The sequence below is a fragment of the Aythya ferina genome (assembly GCF_964211825.1).
Source record: "Aythya ferina genome assembly, chromosome: 1".
NCBI classification, from domain to species: domain Eukaryota; kingdom Metazoa; phylum Chordata; class Aves; order Anseriformes; family Anatidae; genus Aythya; species Aythya ferina.
In genome coordinates this window covers 134,971,340-134,994,436 of record NC_140296.1, presented here as the reverse complement: position 1 = coordinate 134,994,436, position 23,097 = coordinate 134,971,340, and the positions used below count along the sequence as shown (strand labels likewise).

Genomic DNA, 23,097 nt, shown 5'->3' with positions numbered 1-23,097 from the left:
TGTTTGTGTTTTAAATCAGACCAGCCAAGGAAGCCTTCAGAAGACTCACAATGTGACACAACTTCATTTCTTAATACTACAGGACAGAATACTTCTAACTGAACAATGCCAACCCTACCTATAATTTAAAAACAAACAAACAAACAAACAAACAAAAAACAGATCTTGCAATTACAGTAATTGCTTTGTTTCAGGACTACAAGCTGTGGTCTCAAATTTCTGCAAGACAGTAAGTACAGCCCACTGGGGACAGCTTGAAAGGAAATCAATGCAGGCGCCTAAGTCTGAAGTTGTGGGGAAGGAAGCTTCAGATCTACAGTATTTGGCTGAGACTATTTTATACCTTCTTCCCAATGACTAATTTTTTTTCCATATGTTACCTTCACATCATGGTGTGTTCTTCATCCAAAACAGAACAGGTGGCACAACTTTTCAAACAAAGCAAAGCAAGAATGCTTTCTTTCATTTTTCAAAAAATAAATTGGCTTCTTCTTTATCTTACAAGCCAATACAAAGTATCAGTTCTGGTCTTAGTACTTCCACTTAAAGGTCTTCCAATTCTTCCAAGAAACTTTATATCCAAATTCAGTACTTTTTCATTTATTTACTCAATGCATAGTACACAAACCCCAACAACTTTTATTGCAACATTCAGTAAAGGTAAGAGAATGTTGAAATGTTCAGCTTAATGTCATAATAAGGACTAGGTCATCTTTTAAGGATGATCCAACATCCTGCTCTTTTCAATCCTCTTTCACAAGCTCTGAAAACTCTGCTACGTTTCTTCCCCCAACCTAGAACAGAAATTAAAACCTAACACATTTGTTTCACACATAGCAATAACAGACTGCCTGAGTCACATATTAACTTTTTGTGCCTCTTTCTGCAATTGTGCTTTTGTAGAAAGCACCTACTGCAAAGTAAAACGAACTGCTTGTAAGCAGTGTCAAAAATAAGAAGTGTTAACATAAATGACTATAAAATGAACAGTGACCTTTGATGCAGTGTTTACAAGGCAGACAATTTATTCTTTCATGACTGAAATAATGCCACAAACTACTTCAGCAACATTTTTGGTGGGAAAACTAGTCATACAATTTACAAATAAAAAATGCTTGTGTTTAAGAACACTGCCTGAAGAAGATACTCTCTTAAAAACAGAGTATTTGAGACAGCCTAAATGATTTTTTACACATTGAAACCGAACATTAAAATAAAACGAAACTTTCACTTAAGTATTAAAAAGATTTCATGGTTTTAATGCAAGGGAAAGGTGTGGCATGAAAAAAACACTTTTCAACAGAAAAAGTGTTAAAACACATTAAGAGAGGCTTTATTCAAGTTAAGGATAAGTAACAGGATGTGTATATTCTTCTCATGGCATGGCACCCTGTGAAAAAAATGACTTTCAACAAGTATTATTTTGCAAATTTGATTTGTAGCATTTATTTCTCGACAGTTGTTTTATATAAACTAGACACTTAATGAGAAGCAGGGACATGAAGGTGTTTTGTACTGCTAACCTACTACGGTGTGGCTAGCAGTACTATATGCAAATAAGAAAGTGAAAATATCAATGTATGAGATGACAAAGCAGATTTTTTTGTAATTTAAGGGAAAAATATTAACAAAGGTTTCTAAACTAGTAATAGTTGTGTTAAAGTGTAATTCTTTACCAGCTTAACTAAATATGCGGGGAAAACCCTCTATAAGCATACTATTCAAGCATTTAATGTTCACAGATCACAGATAATCACAAAATTTCTAGGTTGGAAGAGACCTCAAGATCATCGAGTCCAACCTCTGACCTAATGCTAGCAGTCCCCACTAAACCATATCCCTAAGCTCTACATCTAAACGTCTTTTAAAGACCTCCAGGGATGGTGACTCCACCACTTCCCTGGGCAGCCTGTTCCAATGTCTAACAATCCTTTCAGTAAAGAAGTTCTTCCTAACATCCAACCTAAAACTCCCCTGGTGCAACTTAAGCCCATTCCCCCTCGTCCTGTCACCAGGCACGTGGGAGAACAGAACAACACCCACCTCGCTACAGCCTCCTTTAAGGTATCTGTAAAGAGCAATAAGGTCACCCCTGAGCCTCCTTTTCTCCAGGCTGAACAAGCCCAGCTCCCTCAGCCGCTCCTCGTAGGACTTGTTCTCCAGGCCCCTCACCAGCTTCGTCACCCTTCTCTGCACCCACTCAAGCACCTCAATGTCCTTCTTGTAGCGAGGGGCCCAAAACTGAACACAGTACTCGAGGTGCGGCCTCACCAGAGCTGAGTACAGGGGGACGATCACCTCCCTAGCCCTGCTGGCCAGAATGTTTCTTATGCAAGCCAGGATGCTGTTGGCCTTCTTGGCTACCTGAGCACACTGCTGGCTCATATTCAGCCGACTATCCACCATCACTCCCAGGTCCTTCTCTGCCAGGCAGCTCTCCAACCACTCATCTCCCAGCCTGGAGCTCTGCTTGGGGTTATTGCGCCCCAGGTGCAGGACCCGGCACTTGGCCTTGTTGAACTTCATGCAGTTGACCTCAGTCCATTGGTCCAGCCTATCCAGATCCTCCTGCAGAGCCTTCCTACCCTCCAGCAGATCGACACACGCACCTAACTTGGTGTCATCTGCAAACTTACTGAGGGTGCACTCAATGCTCTCATCCAGATCATCGATGAAGATATTAAAGAGGACCGGCCCCAGCACCGAGCTCTGGGGAACGCCAGTAGTGACTGGCCTCCAACTGGATTTGACTCCATTTACCACAACTCTTTGGACCCAGCTATCCAGCCAGTTTCTAACCCAACAAAGCGTGCGCCAGTCCAAGTCAAGAGCAGCCAGTTTCTTGAGGAGAATGCTGTGGGAGACGGTGTCAAAAGCCTTGCTGAAGTCAAGGTAGACCACATCCACAGCCTTTCCCTCATCCACCCAGCGCGTCACTTTGTCATAGAAGGAGATCAGGTTCGTCAAGCAGGATCTGCCTTTCATAAACCCATGCTGACTGGGCCTGATCACCTGCTTCCCCTGCAAGTGCTGCGTGATGACTCTCAAGAGGATCTGCTCCATGAGCTTCCCTGGTACTGAGGTCAAGCTGACAGGCCTGTAGTTTCCCGGGTCTGCCCTCTGGCCCTTCTTGTAGATGGACGTCACGTTTACTAGCCGCCAGTCAACTGGGACCTCCCCCAATAGCCAGGACTGCTGATAAATGATGGATAGTGGCTTGGCCAGCTCCTCTGCCAGTTCTCTTAGTACCCTTGGGTGGATCCCATCCGGCCCCATCGCCTTGTGCACATCCAAGTGCCGTAGCAGGTCACCAACCAGTTCTTCGTGGATAGAAGAACTCGCATTTTAGAATAGTTCCTCGCATTTTAGAATAAAAAGGTTTTGCTTTGGAGTCTGTTCTTTGTAGCTCTTATACAAACATATCCTCCAGCATTTTGCTAGTAACAGTATTACATTTTTAACTGAGAAATGAATCTGAATGTTGATCCTGTAGTTGCTGTTCACCATTTTTGATAAATGCAACATCTTTTGCTAACTTTTCCCATTGACAAACATTACACTGCGCAATTCTGATAACAAAGTTTTTATAACTTTTCCATTATACTTTTCGGAAGTCCTAAATTGTCAATGGCAAACCACAAAAGGATTCAGAAAGTAAATTAAATTGTACTCTGCGTAATATTTAGCTCTTGGACCTTTCCAACAGTTCTGTTAATTGTACCAATTTTACAAACTTCTACAAACAATACATAAAAACAGAATAAAATCCTTACATCTTACAGTACACTCCCATGACAGCTGAGGAAATCAGCTATCAAATGACATGCTCCACTTGCTTCATAACCCATCTAAACTGCATACTACAAACTCTGTATGGCTGTTCCCCAAAGCACCCTTTGACAAACAGATAAATGGAACACTCAAACTGCAGGGTGAGAGCTATCTGTGTTTTCAGACCTATTTTAACAAAAAACAAGCTACTGAAAAGATTAGAAACTATAGAATGCCACAGTCGTTAATACAGGAGCAGGATATAGCAGCTTCAAAACCATGTTCTGTAATTCAAGAGACCTAGAAATGAACTAATAAGTTGTCAAATGTTTATCTGCAAAGAACTTTTTCAAGTGAGCGTCCTGATTTTATATGGCTCAAGCCAATGAGACCTGAGGTCTAGTTCCTCCTGCCATGATCAAAACAAGTACAAGAATCATTACAGAAGATGTAGAACATTAAGTGGAAGGAAGAGAAAGAATCGTCAATTGTTAGGTAAACAAAATACTAGTGAAGTCTGAAGGCTCCAACAAACTTGGCCTATTCCAGCTCATTTCAGCAGAGTTTCTAATTGCATTAGAAGAAGATACAGGGTACCGGGCTTCAGCACTGGCTTGTGCCTACCCAGTTTGTCTACTGTTACGGTGGTCCCCGAGTGGCTGCTGACTCATGACAATTAGCACTCCTCTAGACAACATTCAAGACTGGTTGGGTATACAGCACAGGCCTTGGACTCTTCCCAATGAGAAGTATGGGAACGGCAGTTCTGTGATTTGATTTTCATAGGGAAAGATTGAGGTGGACATGCCCTAAAAGCAGAATTCTTTCATATGGATGTGAGCCATGCTGCATTTGGCAACTTGCCCTGAAGGTTAGAAATGGTCCCTAACACATTTTATTTACTGTATCTGCAAGGGACTAGCTCAGACCTCACATGACATTGACTGTATTTCTTTGCTGACAATCCTGACTTATGGAAAGTCAAATGATTATTCACTACATTTACCTGAAATTCTGAGAATATGCATTTTCCTTTAATGATTCAGCAAGCATAACCTTTGTACAGGATCAGAATCTCTTATTAAGATAAATTTAGCCACCTTCTTGAAATTAAGATCAACTTCACATTTAGTAAAGAACCCTGATGTTGTGATTTATACACCTAAAAAAGCCATATATTTAGTATGTATGATAATACAATAACTCAGGTATGCATGCTCTAGCACTAGATTTCATGTTGAAAGCTTGCTAATGCCTCAGGCTCTTCAACAAGATGATACATGAAGCTGTACATAAGTAGAGTACATACTAGTTTCTTAATTTACCTCTAAATTACAAATATCAGGTTTTTTTCAAGTGTTTGTGTCTAAATTTCTTGCAGTCTGGTAATAACAAATGCAGGTACCATGAAAGTAAAATTCCCAGCTTCTAGCTGAATTCATGCATCTGTGATGAACAGAATTCTATTTTTTTGCAAATGAATTTGTAATGGTGTTGTTCAAATTGTTTTAGCAAGTCTATAATAAATGCAACCTTCAAAACAGTCAATGTAAGTAAAAATATTTCATAAAACAAGGTATATGTATCCACAGGCAGAAAGCAAATTGTGTACAAGATTTTAAATATTTTCTTTAGTTTTATTTATATTCTTATTTCCTTTCCCCTCTTCCAACAAATCATGAACTTCATTACAGGTTTGTATCTATGAAATCAAGACCGCAGCTTCTATCTGAAATCTATAAAGACCTATTCAAGGTTCATTACTCTACATTAAATGTATATATAAATAAAACACACACAGCTATTACAGCTTCTTGAAATGAAATATACATATGCACAGGAACTCTTCATAACGAAGTCCATTAAAGAAAAAAAATCTCATGAATGGAGCGAGAGGGTCCATTTCAATAGCTGAAATGTGTTTTAAAAAATAAAATAGTGCAAATACAGGTAAGAAATGATTCTTTTTTTATTCTTAAGGTCTACAAATCACTATTCTTTTTTTTTTTTTTTTTTTTGGGGGGGGAAGGGGTTATTTTTTTGGCTGTTGCTTGTTTTTTATTTTCATTTTAAGAACAAAGAAAGCATCTACAGGATTTTATTAATAAACACTTTTCTTTGAAGTTGATTTTGAAAGGGACGAGTCGATACTTTTATAGAAAAGCCTGCAGGAGTAGCTTGACAGTAATGGTGGGTCAGAAGGTGAGAGCAGAAAAAGTACTGAATCAGAACACTGAAGAAGAACTGAATCAGCTGCCACCAGACCGGTCTGTCATGGGGGCATTAAAAATTACATATTTACTTTATAAATGAAGAAAGCATTTTTTAAGCTTTTCTCAGCAGCTACAAATTCTAAAAGCACTTTAAAGAAAGTCATGAAATAGTGAGGTGCTCACATGAAACTATGACTCAAAACCTGGAAATAAAAGAAGGGACTCCCAGCCACCAAATTCTCCAGTTGCATTGCAAGTTCCAGTTGAACTGGCAGTAGTGAATGTCCTTTTAAACTGCATCGGCTTCTCATGACTGGAGCTGTGGGGAGCTGGCATAACTGAGGGCACTAATTAGACCTCATGGGAAACATACCATTACATTAACTTCTTAAGTTCAAGGGAACATAAGCTAGACCTAAGTTCAAGGGAACTTATCAGTTCTATTACTAATTTTCACTGAATTATTTCCATATTTGTTGCAAGCAAAACACTACATTTCTGTTTATTATTTTTTGTTACTACAGTGTAGAACAATTGCCTGAAATAAATCTTGGAATATTCCTGAATCAAAATGCAAATTTCCTTGACCTAAAGGGTGAATGAACTTTAGAAAAGCTAGAAATTGTCCTTAAAAAAAAAATAAAAAAAATAAAAAAAATTGGAGGTAAACATTGCAGTACCCTTACTATAACTCAACAGAAATGTCACCAACTTCAATATGAATTCAATGATCTACATAATTATGCTTTAGAACAGTAATTTCTAGACCAAAATCTGATCTCTTACTTTGTCACAGAAAAAAAAAGTAAGCAACTCAAATATTTAGTTTGTGAATAATACAAAACCTTTGATTTTCTAAAGAAAACCTAATCCACATCTTAACTGCAATTTCAGTATTTTGAAATATCAGTCAGATTATAATAACGTAAACAGTAAATAGTAAAATAGTCTGAATATGCCACCTAAATAATTACTGGACTGAAATGAAAAATACTGGATATTTTTACTTCAGAGATAGTCAACAATCTAGCAGTTTTTGTTGCATTTAAAAAGCAGAAAAAATATATTCCTTAAGTTACACAAGCAGAATGAATTTCAACCTCAAAATACTGCAACAACATTGGTTATATCCATTCAGATTCCAAACAGAACATCTGCATTGATTGTTTTGTTCCTCAGAAAACTGTCCTCAGAGGACAATCATTTCCATGATTTGCACTGTATCTAAATTGCACAGTAAAATACATACAATGCTTGCAACTTGCGTAGTTTTTGGCATTTGCAGTTTACAAAGTACAGATGATTTGTAAAGTAAGATTTTTCAGCCTCTGTAAATTCATGTAATTTATGTACATATTTTTTTCTTATTTTCACATTTTTTTCAATGATTATTAGTTTTTGCTTTTCACATCACTAAGACTGCCCCGTAGGTCATTTTGAGAGATGACCCAAAACAGTGTTTTTCCACCAGTGGAAAAAGAACTAACAAGGTACACAGAACTTACTCTGCATTTTCTTTTGAACTTAGTAAAGCATCTTTTTCCCAGATACAGATCAAAAGTTATGATTTTTACTTAAGAAATTAGTCTCATATTCAGAAATTTATTTCACGGTATGTACTGAGAAATACAATCTAAACGCCACTTGTAGGAAGATCAGTAATGAAGTACATATAATAATACAATTAGTTTCAAACAAAAATAATATGCATCACCTTCCATACTTTTCAAAGCACACACATGGTAATAGATTGCTGCAGCAACTGATGAGTCTGGGGTGCAGAGAATTCATGCATGTGTTTATGTATTATACACACACACACTTGTATATACATACACATATAGATTATACAGATTACAGACAGATAATCAGAAATTGGCTAATTTCTATTGATTATCAATTTCCTTATTGCCTAAAATTATAGAAAATGCCTCGTTTCAACAATAGGAACAATACACAGTAAAACGGGAACACCATTTTGATAGGCTGTATCTGCAATTTTGGAAACAAACTTACAAGCATGTGAGTGAGTAGTCAACTTATACACAAAAGTAGAGCTCTCTTCTGTACTTCTTCAGATTACTAATTTTTTTCATCTAACAAGGCATTTATGATAACCCACAAGAATGATTATGTAATAGTTACTATATTGAACTTTAAACTTGCTTTGATTTGCAAAAAAAGATTTTTGGCTCAACCCATCCCTTACTCATGTATCAAAACTGCCAACATGCACATGCACATTTGTTTTCTCTCGATCCCCAATCGGTGGCAAAAAAAATGTGCTTTTCGGAATTTGAGACTGTGAACATGCATTTGAAATTTAGCAAGTCAGTCTTGGGGAAAAGGACAGTCTTGGCACTCCATGTTTGTATTACAACTTCTCTTTTCCAAGCAGATGCATTGCTGCTAGAGGTGGGTAAACAGATGTGCAATACTGTTGTCTGTTCGGTTGCTTCATCTCATTCAGTCCGTTATCAACAAACACTTAACCTTTTCCTATTCAGTAATAAACTTAGTTGCAAGAAGAAAATGCCATTCGAGTCATGGTTGTTTTCTTGGAGTAGAGAAGGGATGTGTGATGGAAGCAGTCTGTGCTGTGGCATTTTCCAATGAGAACATGTGGAGAGATGACTGCAGAAACCTTTCTCTAATCAACTGAAGCTTAAATCAAGCCCTTATCTTGGCTTTTTACAAATTCAGGTCATTCTGCATTTCACAAATAGCAGCGGATTAATTCAATACCTTGGTGCTCTGAATGTCAGTGCAGATCACTTGACAAAGTATTTTGGCATTGCTCCCACTCCTGTACTACCTACACACAGACAGTGATCCACTCAAGAAACTTAAATAAAAATCAATAGGTTTTCCAGTGCAACTAATAGATCTTTGGTCAGTATCCCTCAATGATTTTTCAAAATCCTTCCAGTAAACCACTTCTGCCATAACAATATGAACAGGTCTGACTGACTGCACATATGATGTGTGAACTTGGAGACATGAAATTCTAAATACGCAAATGTTAAATAATGAGTGTGTATGTATATATATATATATATTTATCTTTGCCACTTCTTTACGAAAGCATTCAGGGTCTTTTTGATTAAAGATTTTTTTTTTCAAAACACGCAGTCAGTGCAAATTGCCAAAATAAAAATACCTAAAGACTGTGTAAAGGGAGTATTAAGGCTGTTCTGCAAAACTCAAACAGAAGATTCTTGCTATTTATAAAGTCATTGAGCAATGTGACAATTAAAATACTTTACCAAAATCTCCTTAAAGACTATGACAAGTTTTCCTCTGCTCACTAGTTCTACCACCACACAGAAAAAAGAAGGCATGAAAAGCTAGCTTTCTTCCAGTTCTTGGCTGTTGATAGCAAGGATATTAGATGATCTATAGCTAATAAAAGGATGCCAGAGTAATCACCACTGTTATTTTAATGTTATCAGAACCCTTTAATAATATCAGGGCTCTTCAGATAGCCCTGCATTTCAAACAGAAAGGTAACTGAATGGAATCCTGAAAACAAGACCAGAATAGATAGCACCTTTGCCTACATGGACATGTGTATCTTCCTTTCCACTCCCCCTCCCTCCTCCCTACATGCATGCAAATGAACAGCAGCACATGTTCACCTAGTGAAGATACTACTTAACACAACCTGTGACACTGTACTGTGGAAATCTCTCTCAAATATCTAGTTTAAAAAAGCAAAACATGAACACAGAGAATACTGAATGCTGACTAGGATGATGCTTAAAAACACTTTGTTGCAGCAATGTTTTACTTAATCTATAGCAATGGGCAAGGAAGGATTTTTGCTTTCACAATGTTCGCTTGTAACCCTGTCTCCTCAAAATTATATATTCATATTTATTATGATTTCCTAAGAAATCTCTTTATTAATTTATCGGATTTGACAAACATTTCTCAAGTTGCTATCTATTCACAGTTGTAGTATGCACTTCTTTTAACTTTGAAAGAACACCCTTCATAGGTTACCTGCATCTCAAATACTAGAACTACATATTTAACAGAGCAGCACTAGCTCAGCACCACCGGGGCAGCTCTCTGCACTCCCAGCTTCTATCAATTATATCGCCACAGAGAATTTGCGGTGCTGCTAACCTGTTGAGGGGTGCAAGAGAGGAACAGCAAGTCTGTTGCCTGCAAGTAGTCATGGGTCGCTCTGTCTTTCCATTCCCACTGCCCCCAGCCCCACAGGGGTCAGGAAATACACTTTGACCAGAGTTTGTTTTTCTTTTCTTTCTCATATAAGTATGATCTTATGAGTTAATCACAGTCTCCCCTTCCTGCTGCAGAAATGATAAAAACAAAACAGAATTAAGTTTTTGGCTGCCCATGTGCTAAAGGAACAATATATCACAAAACCAATGTCACACCAGTCTATGGACTCATTTCAACAAATAGCAAAAACAAAACACTTTTCTGTTCTTTAATATTTCTCAAGTGTTAACTATGATCAACAGATTCAAATCTTAAATACTGCAATAGACACGTATAAAAGGATGTGGAGTGCATAAACTCTAGAAGTACCTAGAATGAAGAATTTTTATACTGTTTTTGAATTCCAAAGATTAGAAATACAATTTTACCAGAACACAACACATACAGCACATAGGCTGTTAGTGTAATTGTTCATCTGGTGGGAGGGAAAAGCAGCCTTTACTACTATTTTATCTTGTACCCTCTAATTTTATCTTATTGCTTCCACCTGCAAAGCACAATAAATGTAGCAAGTCAAGTCACTAAGTCATTTAATGGACCCACGTCTTTTACGGCGAATTTGTGAGCTGTTTTCCAGGTCTGATACCAATATTTTTCCTTTTACAAATCTGAATGATGTAGGAACTATACAGAAAATTTTGTTCCAAAATAACAAGAAAAGTCAAGCTTCAGTATCCAGATATGTCACTCTCTTCAATAAGTGACGTATCCATATTTGAGAAAATAATTAGAAGCCTGGTAACAAATAAGTGAAAATGAAACTATCTGGGATGGTTTATGTTCGAAAGGCTGCACAATTCCAACAGACCCATTTCCTCTACACTGAAACATGATCATGACATGCTGAAAAAATAGGCTTAACATTCTCTTCGAGCACCAGCGTCACTAAAATGAATTCAAGGATTGCCATGCTGAACAGCAAGGAGCAGAACACTGTAGAACTACAATTCAGTACAAACAGCATCACCTAATGGCAGAAATTCAAAATTGCATGTTACACTCCATTTTCCTTTCTCTTCCCCCGAAAAATAGGGTAAAGAGGGGAAAAAAAATAAATGCTCGGTTTCTTCCTAAAGACTAGGTGCTCTGATTTGGCCTCATGTGTTCAAGTTTCAGCAAACAATTTTCTGGGCTGGAAAGAGAAGGTATATTGGTTGAAGACAAACAGGCAAAGAGAGCTGAAGGCTCACAGCTGCTTTTTTGAGAAGGAAAAAGCCAGACTGAAGTCTTCAACACATTACAGCTCTAGAGAATCTGATGAAAGGCTACCACAGGAGTCCTTTTGTACACATTTGGTACAGATGTACAAAGGCACAGAAGTCTCCATGTGCTCTTTACACTGAATGTTGCACAGAGAACCACTGAAACCAATAGTTACTGCAGCAAATTCATCACAAAATGTGATCTATCACATATGTCATGCTCCATTATTTCCCTACTGAAACTATTTCATTGGTGCTTCCAAAATATGAACTGAATTAACAGATTACAAGTCATGCTGATCAAATCTCAGCATCCAAGAAAACAGAAAAACCTCATTTTTTTGCTTGCACCTATGTTTGCAAACTTTAGGATTGTCATAAAAAATAGAAGCTGAGAAACTTCAGTATCTCCAAACAATACCCCAAACTATAGTAACTATCTAGGAAACAGATTAACAGATGACTGATTCATGTGGTTCACAGATAATTAAAACAGCAAACACATCCTCTTGTAAATGCAAAGGAAGAGAAAGTTGCATTTATCCAAAGGGAACATATTCAACACTCAAAGCATTATATCATCATCCCATTGTGAAGTCTGGTGAGCTTTAAAAAAAAAAAAAAAAAGTTATATGTGTGATGGCAGTCACGAAAAGACAAGGGGAAATACAAAGTTCATGCTGGGGTTGGAACAATGGAAAACAACACAAAACTAATGAAATTCGATGTTATAGTAATGGAAAATATATGTCACTCATATCTGACACCAATAAAACTGGAAAGAATTTGGATTAACAGTTCAAATCTAAGCTAGAGAAGAAGTACTCGAAAAGGTAAATAGTCTTCCACAGATGATGGTCTTGCCCCCAGCAATTAATAATATGTGCAAAAAGCAGGAAGCGCACAGTAACCCCTTTCCTGCGATACAGGGCACTGTAAGTCTTTTGAACCTACTTTTTGTATTATGTTAGCCACATTAGAAGGTGGTGATTTTATTAACAGTTTTCACAACACTGAGCACCCCAACCAAATTCCATTCTTCACCTAGGAAAGAAGAAACATTGCTGGCTGATATATTGCTCTTCACTTAGCTCTGAGTGGCATATGGAACCAAAAATAAAAAATAAAAATTGAAAACAACTAACTTCTTTCTTAATACTGCAAATACTTTGCAAGCTACTATAATTTTAACATTCCACGATGTCTTATTAAAGCATCTGAATCCAAGCTTGGAGAAGTAAAAAACAAGTTGTCATGACTTCCATACTCATTCTCTAGAAATTAGGACATATCACCTCTTATTTTCATTGTCGCAAAATACAAACCTGGAAAATGAAATGACCAGGTTGATTGAGACATCTGAGAAAAGTAAAAGACATTTTCTGATTTTAGTAAACTTTAGATCAGGGCATTTGCTAAAAAGATGCTGATGGTATTCTTGAAGAGAGAGTGTGGCTGTAAAGCCCAAGAGAACACTCATTTGTGTCATAATGAGGGTAATAGTAATACACTGTACAAACTGCCTGCAAAAACCAAGGACATCTTATTATAACCCACACATTATACAACTATGTTGATTTATTCTGGTTTTACAGAGAGAATTCCAGGCAACAATGACTGCCACACAGTGCACATTCCAGGTAAGTATTACATCAGGCTGTTCTATAAACCAAGTCTAAAAAGCCTGTAACAGAATGAAATGTTCCCCAGCAAACACTGAATTTAATTCATGTCTGCCACGTGCCTTATGAATATCATTCAGCCTACTAGACTGATAAATAAGTTGTAGGAACTTCTGAGAATTCTTCCTTATAAAGATCAATATCTTTTTAGTTTTTGGTCTGCATTAAAATGAGTCCACAAGCTACTTGTTTTGAAGAGGCACATTAAATATCAGTGTTACTTCAAGCACTTGGAATAAGTGCTTATTATAACTGCTTGAAAAAAGTATGGAAACAAGCGTTTGACTATGGCACACTGAGCTTTTTAAAGAGTCCTGTGCTGCACCACTATGGTAATAAGCTTCAACACTAAATAGGGTTCAAAAAAAGAACAGGCCAACAGGCCTAGAAGTTGGTACTGACTGTTTAGAAATATATGCACAGTCATCTTGTTTTAATTTTGAATCTCAGAAGACATCTAGCCATTTTACTCTTTTCTAGCACTCCTATCCATTAAAATTAATTGCTTTGATTTATACTTCTAGAACAATCCAACATCTTAATTTAAAACACTATGAACATCAAAAGAACGATCCTCCTTGCACAATGTTTCTTTTACTCCATAGCACCCCAGTTCTGTTCTTGCTTCTGGCAAATGTATGTTGCATAAAACCATTATTCAACAGTCACATTCACATAGCCAGAAGAAAATCTATATTTCATTTGTATATATTTGATGTTTGGTCAGAGTCTCAGCCTATGATTCTTGAGAACATATATGGATTGATCTTTATGCCCCTTTACCTGTTAGATGATAATTAGAGTAATCCTCCACACGACGCAGGCCAATGATAATCAGTACTAGAAAGGAAATATGGTACCCTGCATATGCCAACCTTCACCTCATCATTGAGGATATCCAGACAATCAATATGTGAAGATGTGTGTACATAGTATACAATTTATATACTAACTGGAAAGTGTTTCAAATAAAAACTAAGAAAAAAAAAAACAAAAAACAAAAAAACAACAAAAATAGATTATGAGCTATTACAGGTATCTTTGATATGAAAATGTGACTGCACCTAGTGCACCTAAGGTATTTGCAAGAGGAAAGTTTCAATGCCCTATATGATCAAGGCTTCAAGTGTAATGGGTCAAAAAGTCACAAGGAGCAACTGGGTCAACTGGATCAATCACCAAACATTGGTGGAGGGGAGTGGGGAGTAGGGACAGCTCATGATTGAACATTAACTTGTTGCCTACATAGGGGCAACATAACAGAACATAGCATTGTATTAGTCTCTAACAACAAATGAATCACATTTGCATAAATAGAATTAGCACCTTATAAACTATACTGCATGAGGCATGCATCTCTGATCTCAGGGAATAAACACCAACTCTTTATTACTCATATTGTTCCACCACTTAGAGATCTCATTTGTTTTTTAATTATTTAAAAAACAAACAAACAAACAAACAAACAAAAACAGTCTCCAGCACGTGGATGAAAATCTTTAGTGGATTTGGCACTTCACTAAGACTTTCTGACTGGGATATGAGCTGAAGACTAACATAAAATCCATATAGGAATAGGACTAGAAACAGTTACATTATATGTTGCAACAGATACTTTAAAGACCCTCAAACTTTCTACTGGTGGTATCTCAATACCATGTAGGCACATAGCTCATTTCCATAGCAAAACCTAGGCTTTTAAAGCACTTTTGTGAGAAAATCGATTTTAAGCTTTAATGATGACTTTTACTTTTTTCTATAGCTAGACAAAACTTAAAGGGCTTAAACGTGCAGCACCCTGAACGTTCTTTTAGTAAAGCCTCAAAACATACAGATAGCTAAAATACCAGAATGGTCCCATCCAAACATCTCAGTCAGTTAAACTCTGCGTATTTTTACAGTTAAGCATGCAAAAATTCACCACTTTACAGAGTTCAAACCCAAAAGACTCCTCTGTTTTTGCTCAACTTTAAACCAAGAAATGTTTCAATTTTAGGAATGTTTTACATTAGAAAAAAACAAACACATTGATTTCTTTCTTTAGAAATTTTGTATTGACAGTTTAATTCTATTCTCTCTGTCTCAACATTGCACGTAGATAAACGTGGGACGATCTTCATTGTAAGTAATTCTAAATACTCCCATGCCCTGCCGGGAAGAATAGAATTACTTAAAACAGTTAAGTTAAACCTGAACAACTGTAACAGATAAGCACATAAAATCTTCAAGACAAACATAGGTGAGAAAAAGCCATTTGTAAAAATAAAGCAAGCTATTAGTCTTCAGTTTTAAACCTTCTATTTTATAGTGACTACAGCAAGAAGACTAAGTTAAGATCCTGAATGGTGACAATTTGATCTATGAATACTGGCGTCTTTTTCTAATAGCATTCTGACTGGATTCACTGCACCCTCTGCCCCAGTGAAGGAGAGAAAGGAAAACTGAATTCCAAACAAGACAAATCTTGTTCATATTTTCAGGCGGAACAGTCTTCAAATTAAGGGACAAGCCTTATATAAAATAATTTGGCTTAAATGAATATTAAAAAAAGCCAAGTTATGTTAAACAGCATCCAAATCTTTTACTTGTTACTTTGGTTAAGATTAATGTAAACTGTAGAAGCTTTTTTTTTTTCGTTTTCTCACAAAAAAAAAAAAAAAAACCAACAACCACAGCACCTTCCTTTCTCACCGTTGCACTGACAAAAAGAAGAAAAAAATATATTAACAGAACTATCGCAGTCACCTCAAATAATAAACAGGCATGTCAAAAAAATTTCCCTCATAAATTGTTCACCTCATTAGAATGATACAATTTAGGTAAGAAGGTGCTGGTCAGAGATACCAAAGACAACTCCATATTTTTTCCTACAGAAACAACAGAATAACATTACCAATAAAACACATTCTGAAATCAATATCCTATCAGCATGTCCATCAGCATCCCAATTAACCAAAATGTTCTTGGCATTAGGACATGGATTGCTTTCTTTCCTTTTAAAGTGATCAGTTTTGTTTGTGTCACATTAAGAAGAGACATCTCAAAAATATACCCATGCAGATTCACCAGTCTGCAGGGGACAGAGATCTCTCATTGGGTATCAAATTGGCCCAGGATATTAACTTTACTGTTAGACAAAGTAAGCAAGTAGTAATAAGCTATCATATCAGTAATAACAGTGAAAGACATCAAAGCCAGCACAACCAGATTACAGCTCCAAACTCAAGCTAACTGCTTTGTTCTTACTAAATTAGGCTTAACCTTCCATTTAGAAACACCAGGATTTTTCCCTTCACAATCTCTCTCAAAAGGTAACTGTACAGAATGGTCTCATTATGCTGCTGTTCTGCCAGCTGGCAGCTTTACCTTTGCAATGAACACAGCCTGTCTCACATTTAGTCTATTCCAGACAACTTTGCATCCCTCAGTGATGGTTTTCACTGGACAGAAACCCCAAGTGATTCAGATTCCCCTGATTGATCTCAGATGTAACAGTGAACTAGAGTTGAAGAGTGAATCAAGATGGCAATTACACTTTGTTAAGCCTTCTACTTTCTTTCAGTTTCCTATTTACTAACTCCAAGGTTATGTGATTGAAGTCTAGGCAATTCCTCTCTTTTTATAAAAGGAGGAGGAAGGAGGGAGGAGAGAAGAGGGAGAAGGAAGGAAACAAGGCGGAGTAATGTCTACATTATTCTGTTGATTATTCAAGTACTGATGACACTTACTACTAAATGAAATCAGTTATTTTAAACAAGTCACACTGCATAAACATCTAACAATATAAACAAAACTTTAGGGAAAGTTAATAAGGTTGTTCAGAGCAGTGTCACAATAGGGAACAAAATTAGTCATCTGAAAATCAATGCCTAAGACATACCCCCGAGTAAACAGCATAGATTATGTCCACATGGCAACACTGAGGTGTTCAGAAGGCAAAGCAAACAAGGTGAGATGATTTTGGTGCAATTTTCACTTTTCCTTTTGACAACTTCATTCATCAACCACCAGCCAAAACCGCACTCCTTGGTCAGCCTGGGAGTTCACCTCCTTCCTTCCTGTATATTTGATTAAATGCATCTTTGTGAAAGAAGCACAAATCACAAGCTACAGGACTGCCCCAGTAGTCCTGCTGACCAGAGCTGAGCCAATAAATGATGTTGTTTTGCGACTCTGTGAGAGCATAGTTAAGAAAGAGGAAAAAAACGCTGCTCTACACAGCAGCTGGGAGAGTGAGAGGAGTGAGGAACAGCCTTGCAGGCACCAAGGTCAGTGAATAAGAAGTGGGAGAGGTGCTCCAGGCGCCAGAGCAGAAGTCCCTTGTGGCCTGTGGTGAGGACCATGGTGGAGCAGGCTGTCCCCCTGCGGCCCATGGAGTACCACGGTGGAGCAGGGTTCCATGCTGTAGCCTGTGGAGGAGCCCCTAGTGGAGCAGGTGGATGTGGCCTGGAGGAGTCTGCAGCCATGGAGAGCCCCCGCAGGAGCAGATTCCAGGCCTGAGGGGAGACAACTCAGGAGCAGGTGACCTGGCAGGAGCTGTTCCCTGTGGGGGATCCAGGTTGGAGCAGTTTGCTCCTGAGGGATGGACGCCATGGTATGGACACATATCTGGAGCATTTCTTGAAGAGCTGCTGCCTGTGGGCAGCCTGCACCTGATCAGTTCAGCAAGGACTGCATCCTGTGGGAGGGACCTCACAGCACAGGGGATGAGAGAGACCAAGAAGGAACGGCAGAGAAGAAGCACTATAGACTGACCATAACCCCCAGAGGGTGGATGGGGAGGAAGGTGCTTTTAGTTTCTTTCCTTTGTTTTTCACTTCTCTAGCTTGTTAGCAATAGGCAATAAATCTTACTGTCTCCCTATGCTGAGTCTGTTTTGCCCGTTACAATAATTACTGCATGATCTTCCTGTCCTTATCTCAACCCTTGAGCCATTTTCATCGTATTTTCTCCCCGTTCCTCTTTGAGGAGGGAGAGTGAGAGAGCGGTTGTGGTGGAGCTCGGCTGCCCACCCAAGTAAAAACCACCACACCCACATGTATGACAATAACTGGACAGCTTTTCCTCCTACAGCGAAGAACAGAAAGCACAGAACTGCACACCCAGTGGAGGATTTTTGCAAGTTCAACATCCAATTAGCTCAACAATTGGTATCTTGCACACAATCATTTTATTTGTTCTTCTCTCCTCTTCCTGGAAATACATCTGCAATTCAGGACTGTTCAGTAAAAGAAAAAAAGGAAATAATCCTACCTTATGAAGAGTTACCTCAAGTATTACTGGTTGCTTATTCTTAATTATGACAGCACTCAGTAAAAACCATGCAATGACAATCCTTTTTTCTGTAAGGTACGTTAGAGATGCCAGAATGTACTGCTGCCAGCATGTACCCAACTTGTATACGTCCAAACTGAACATGTTATCAAACACTTTTATTACAAATATCAATCCATCCAGCCTAACAAAACATGGAAGTGGGCAGTAAGCTTGGCAAGACCAATTTTAATAACTGCATCTCTGTTTATAGCTTGAATTTCTGTCCACTCCCTTATATCTTCAGAACTTGTCACAATAGCGTAAGCAAAACTATGAGGAAGAAAGTTGTACAGAATGCATTCCTAATTCTAACAGAGTAGAAGCTAAAGAATGCATTATAAAAACAAAGAACTTTTTAAAACAAAATGAACAAGTAATAAAGCACTGGTAAGGTATTTTGCTGTTCCAAAGTATTACAAGACTTTTCACCACTGCCAGAACAGTACACTAAGACCCTGCAACTATTGTTCTTACAACAGGTGGAGACAACAGATGGAGACAGAGAAGAAGCATTTGCAGAGTAATTATCCTCCCACTACTGGCACTCTCTGTTATAAAGCAACAGAACTGTAACTAGTTCTCCATGCAGTACGACTTCACTGTCATGCTTCAGGACACAGACTGCATGAGGTGTAGGCTGGCTCAAGACCCACTTCCCGGACAACATGCAGGTTATCACTTGGCTCTTAAAGATGCCCCAGAAACAGTAATGCAACTCTGTCCACTCAGACAGCTTAGTCCAATCCACCTTGAGCCCAGAGTCATCGGGAGCTACTTATTTTTTCAGAACAAGTCAGGCAGGCCAATGTCATGCACTAAGGTTACACTGTTTAAAATGCATATAGCTCCTACTATATTAGTGCTTTTATTATTAGGCGTGATTACTGCATGTATTAATGCTTTATTATTGTTACTAGGAAAAGAGGTCTACGGGGACTGAAAGTTACAGAGAAATATTAGAGAAAACAAGCGTGAAAGCCTCAGCTCATTAAAGAGAGTTAGGATATTAACAGGTTTTCATAAGCCACATGTCATCGTCTCATGCCAGGCAAACAGCAAAACTGACTGAAGGGGAAGTCACTTCCCATCTTGTGCCACAGTAAGTCACGCAAAAGCAACAGCCAATGGTACAGCCCGAGGTCTCAGCCACATTGATAAGATACTTGGTTTGTTATATAAAACACAACCTACCTTGCACTTTATCTTATTTTTGCTCTCTAGTTGCAGTACTGTATATAAAAATAAGACCTACACTGTGAGATACTATTCTGAAGAGGTAGTCTGAAGAGAGACTTAGGAACTTGGTAACCAACTTATTTCCATTCAGTTCTAGGTATGACAAATGCATCACTTTGAAAAATTCATTCATGTCTCAAAACTGCAGTTTTCTTATTTCTTCAATGAGATGGGGGCTATTTGCCTCATCTTCACAAGCATGTGTTTATGTATGGACACTGCCTTAAAAATTACAAGTGCATTTATTACAAGAAATTTAAAATGCATGAGATATACTGAAGGTATACACGTGTTATCATACTGTTGGCATTTCTAAAGTTTCAACAGCACTCAAATAGCATTCCATGATATCACTCAGAAGAATCTAAGTAATTTTCATGACAGCATAAAGCAATAATATTTGCAAGCAGTTTAAGGCAAGTTAATATCCAGCTTCCACTGAAATCACTGTCTGCATGCCTAATTGGTCCAGGGGCCTTTGAAAATGCCAGCAAAAATGAACATAAGTAGTAGAATCAACACTTTCAAAATGAAACCAAGCTCCACCTCCCACCCCCAATATCATAAGGTATTCCACAAAAACACATTTAATTTACTTAAATACCTATTACATCATAAGGGGTCAGAGAGAGAGCTAAAGAAGAGCATATAACAGGATTAATAATTTTTCAGAAGTATTCAAATTCTTCATTCTATATGGAAACACGAATGGGAAAAGGGATCATCATTACCACATTTCTCATCCATATGCCTGTATTATTACCATATGTGGAACATGGAACAGGCTAGCATTTATCAGATTTTCCATCTTTCCATCCTCTAGGAAAAAATAAAAAGACTAAACTGGAGCTGTCTGTCATACACTATGAAAATGCCCTATTGCTGATTATAAATATCTACCTTGGTAGACACTGCAGCAGTTGAAAACAGATTTGATCGCATCAGTACAAAAGAAAGTATCATCTTTGTAAAATGAAGAAATCACAAAGAATATATTTATGAAACAAGCTTCTAGCAGATTGATTTTTCAGTACTCACTATCTTGATAACTCCTTGGTAACACAGAATTAGACTCAGAATCTCAGCATATGCAATTTCCTGCACAGTAACTAGTATTAATTATTGTATTTTTAGTACTTGCTGACATAAGCCTCATTTAAGCACCATAAGAGGGAAGTAAAGGTACTCCAGTATCTTCTCTACTCATTCTTTGATACACTCTTGTATGCTTTTCATTTTTTAACCTAAAAACTGCTTCTTTGAGAGCAGGTGAAAATTTTGATTCAAATTAATAAAATAATAAAATAACTGTCTACATATTTCCCTGTACACTGCAACCTGTTTGATTTTATTAATTTCAGCAGGAAATGCAGTAATTAAAAATGTTGTCTTATGGTTCATCTGAGCACTTAAGTTAGTCTACCAAATCTTGGAGGAAAGTTTCATAGTTAAAAACATTCTGCTGTTCCCCTTTTTTTCCTCACTGGAAAGCAAAACTGATTTTCCATAAAGAAATTCCAAAGATAAAGGGATCAAAGTGATTTGAAGGAAGCAGACCTACATTTTTTAAAGGGCATGAAAAATTAAAGGGAAATAAAAAAATCAACAGGGACTAATTTAAAGATTAAAATTAAGTTTGTGCAATAATTGCCACCTATTTTCCTTCAAAGTGATGCTGAAGTTTAGTCTCAGACATTTTAAACAACATGCAAATATGAAAACAATTAAGAAATCAGGCACTGACTTGCAGTCTACAGGACTGATGCAAAGTGTAGACAGGCACACATTATACCGCTATTAAAAAGTTAACATACCCATTACAGTACTTCAAGTACACTCCAAAAAAATCACCTCTTTTACAAACCCAGTTTTAACCTCTATTCATAGAACAACAATATATTTTAATCAGTAATTAAAGTCATGGGTTAATGTAGGCATCTGTTCACATGTGAGGGTTTTGTGAGAAAAAAGCATAAACTTACCTTGTCTTGGTTTTCCTTACTTTTGTAACACAAATTTCCAATCAAACGAATGAGATGAGATTTAAAACCCACAGCTGGATGTGAAATTTCTTCTTGCCCTGTCATTGCATGCGTAGCAGTGAAAATATTTACAGCCTGTTTCCCAGCAAGATGAGTTAATCTCAGGGTATCTACAGAAAACAAGAACATCTTACTTCATTACCAAATGAAAATTAGTATTACTTTGCAAAGAACTTTACTACCATTTCTTAATTGTTTCTTTCAAGGAAGTCAACATAATTTCATATATTTAGGAATATATCAAAAGGACTTCACAAGTTTCCTTAATTTCTATTTCTTAATTTCTGTCAGTATATACCATACAAGGCCATCCCCAAGGTCAGAAGGTATTCTGTAATCCTTTTCACACACTTACATACGTTACACATCTTTATGTCAACCATCTTTATTTGCACAGTCACAACTTGTGGGCTGTTGATAATTGTGGCATCATAAATGCAATCTGCTTCTTAGTTTCAAAAAGACATTTTCTAGAAAAAGCTGTTTTAGTTCAAACACACTCACATCAACAAAAATTACAGAATTATGTTTTTCTTTCTTCTCCAGCCTGTTCCAGTTCTGTAGGATAAGAAAGGATTTGCATCTAGCATCTTGATGCATCATGATAAAACACTGACCGTCATAATTGTTTCAACTGTGAAATAGTGATTTATATGTATGTAGAGCAACTAGGATTTTATTTTTTTTCCTGAGATAGTCGGAGGAGAAACCAGGAAGAAGGGAAACTCATATAGTACATTTCATAATCTGTGAAAATAACATTCTACAAAGACCAGACCATGAAGAAAAACTGAAATCATATGAACATCTGAGAATTCATACATCTGAGAAGTGAATTCACTAAAGGGTGTACCAATATTTAAAAATTAAGAAGTACTTTTCCTTTAAAGCAACCTGCAATACTGACAGGTGGCCCAATGTGCCACTGTCCCTCAGGCAACTGAACGACAAATTGATGCTTCAGGCAACTTCATTGGAACAATAAAAATGTAGCAAAAACAGGTTATATCACTGATCAATTTAGTAATTAAACCCTATGTTCTTTCTTCTCCAAATGTGACAACATCCATAGCAGAATGTACACTAGATTTCCTGGACTTAAATTAGAAGAAACTTTCTAAGTCCTCATAGGATTGTTTTTTTTCTTCTAGGTCAGCCATTTGTGAATGAATCTCTGTGCTGATCTGGAGTTAACTAAGTCTTTGGTATTTTTAAATATAAAGCTGTAATAGGGCCTAGTGGCCTCCCATATGAGAGTTGTCACTTATATTTGTTCTAATTTTTGAACTAGGAAAACCAAAATCTCCTGACCCTTGGAAAGAAGGAAACAATCAAAGAGTAGTAGCCCCTAAATAATGTCATTGGAAAGTAGCTGATAACTCAA

General features: G+C 37.3%; 1 protein-coding gene across 5 annotated transcripts in view; it reads right to left on the bottom strand.

The window, feature by feature from the left end:
• ATXN10 (ataxin 10) overlaps window positions 1-23,097 on the bottom strand; it is a 120,073-nt gene that overhangs the window by 43,122 nt on the left and 53,854 nt on the right. For all 5 annotated transcript variants that reach the window (XM_084496915.1, XM_084496913.1, XM_084496914.1 and 2 more), the window contains exon 9: window positions 21,654-21,823. In XM_084496915.1, coding sequence (XP_084353041.1) covers window positions 21,654-21,823 — 170 coding nt within the window. The remainder of the gene's footprint in view (window positions 1-21,653; window positions 21,824-23,097) is intronic.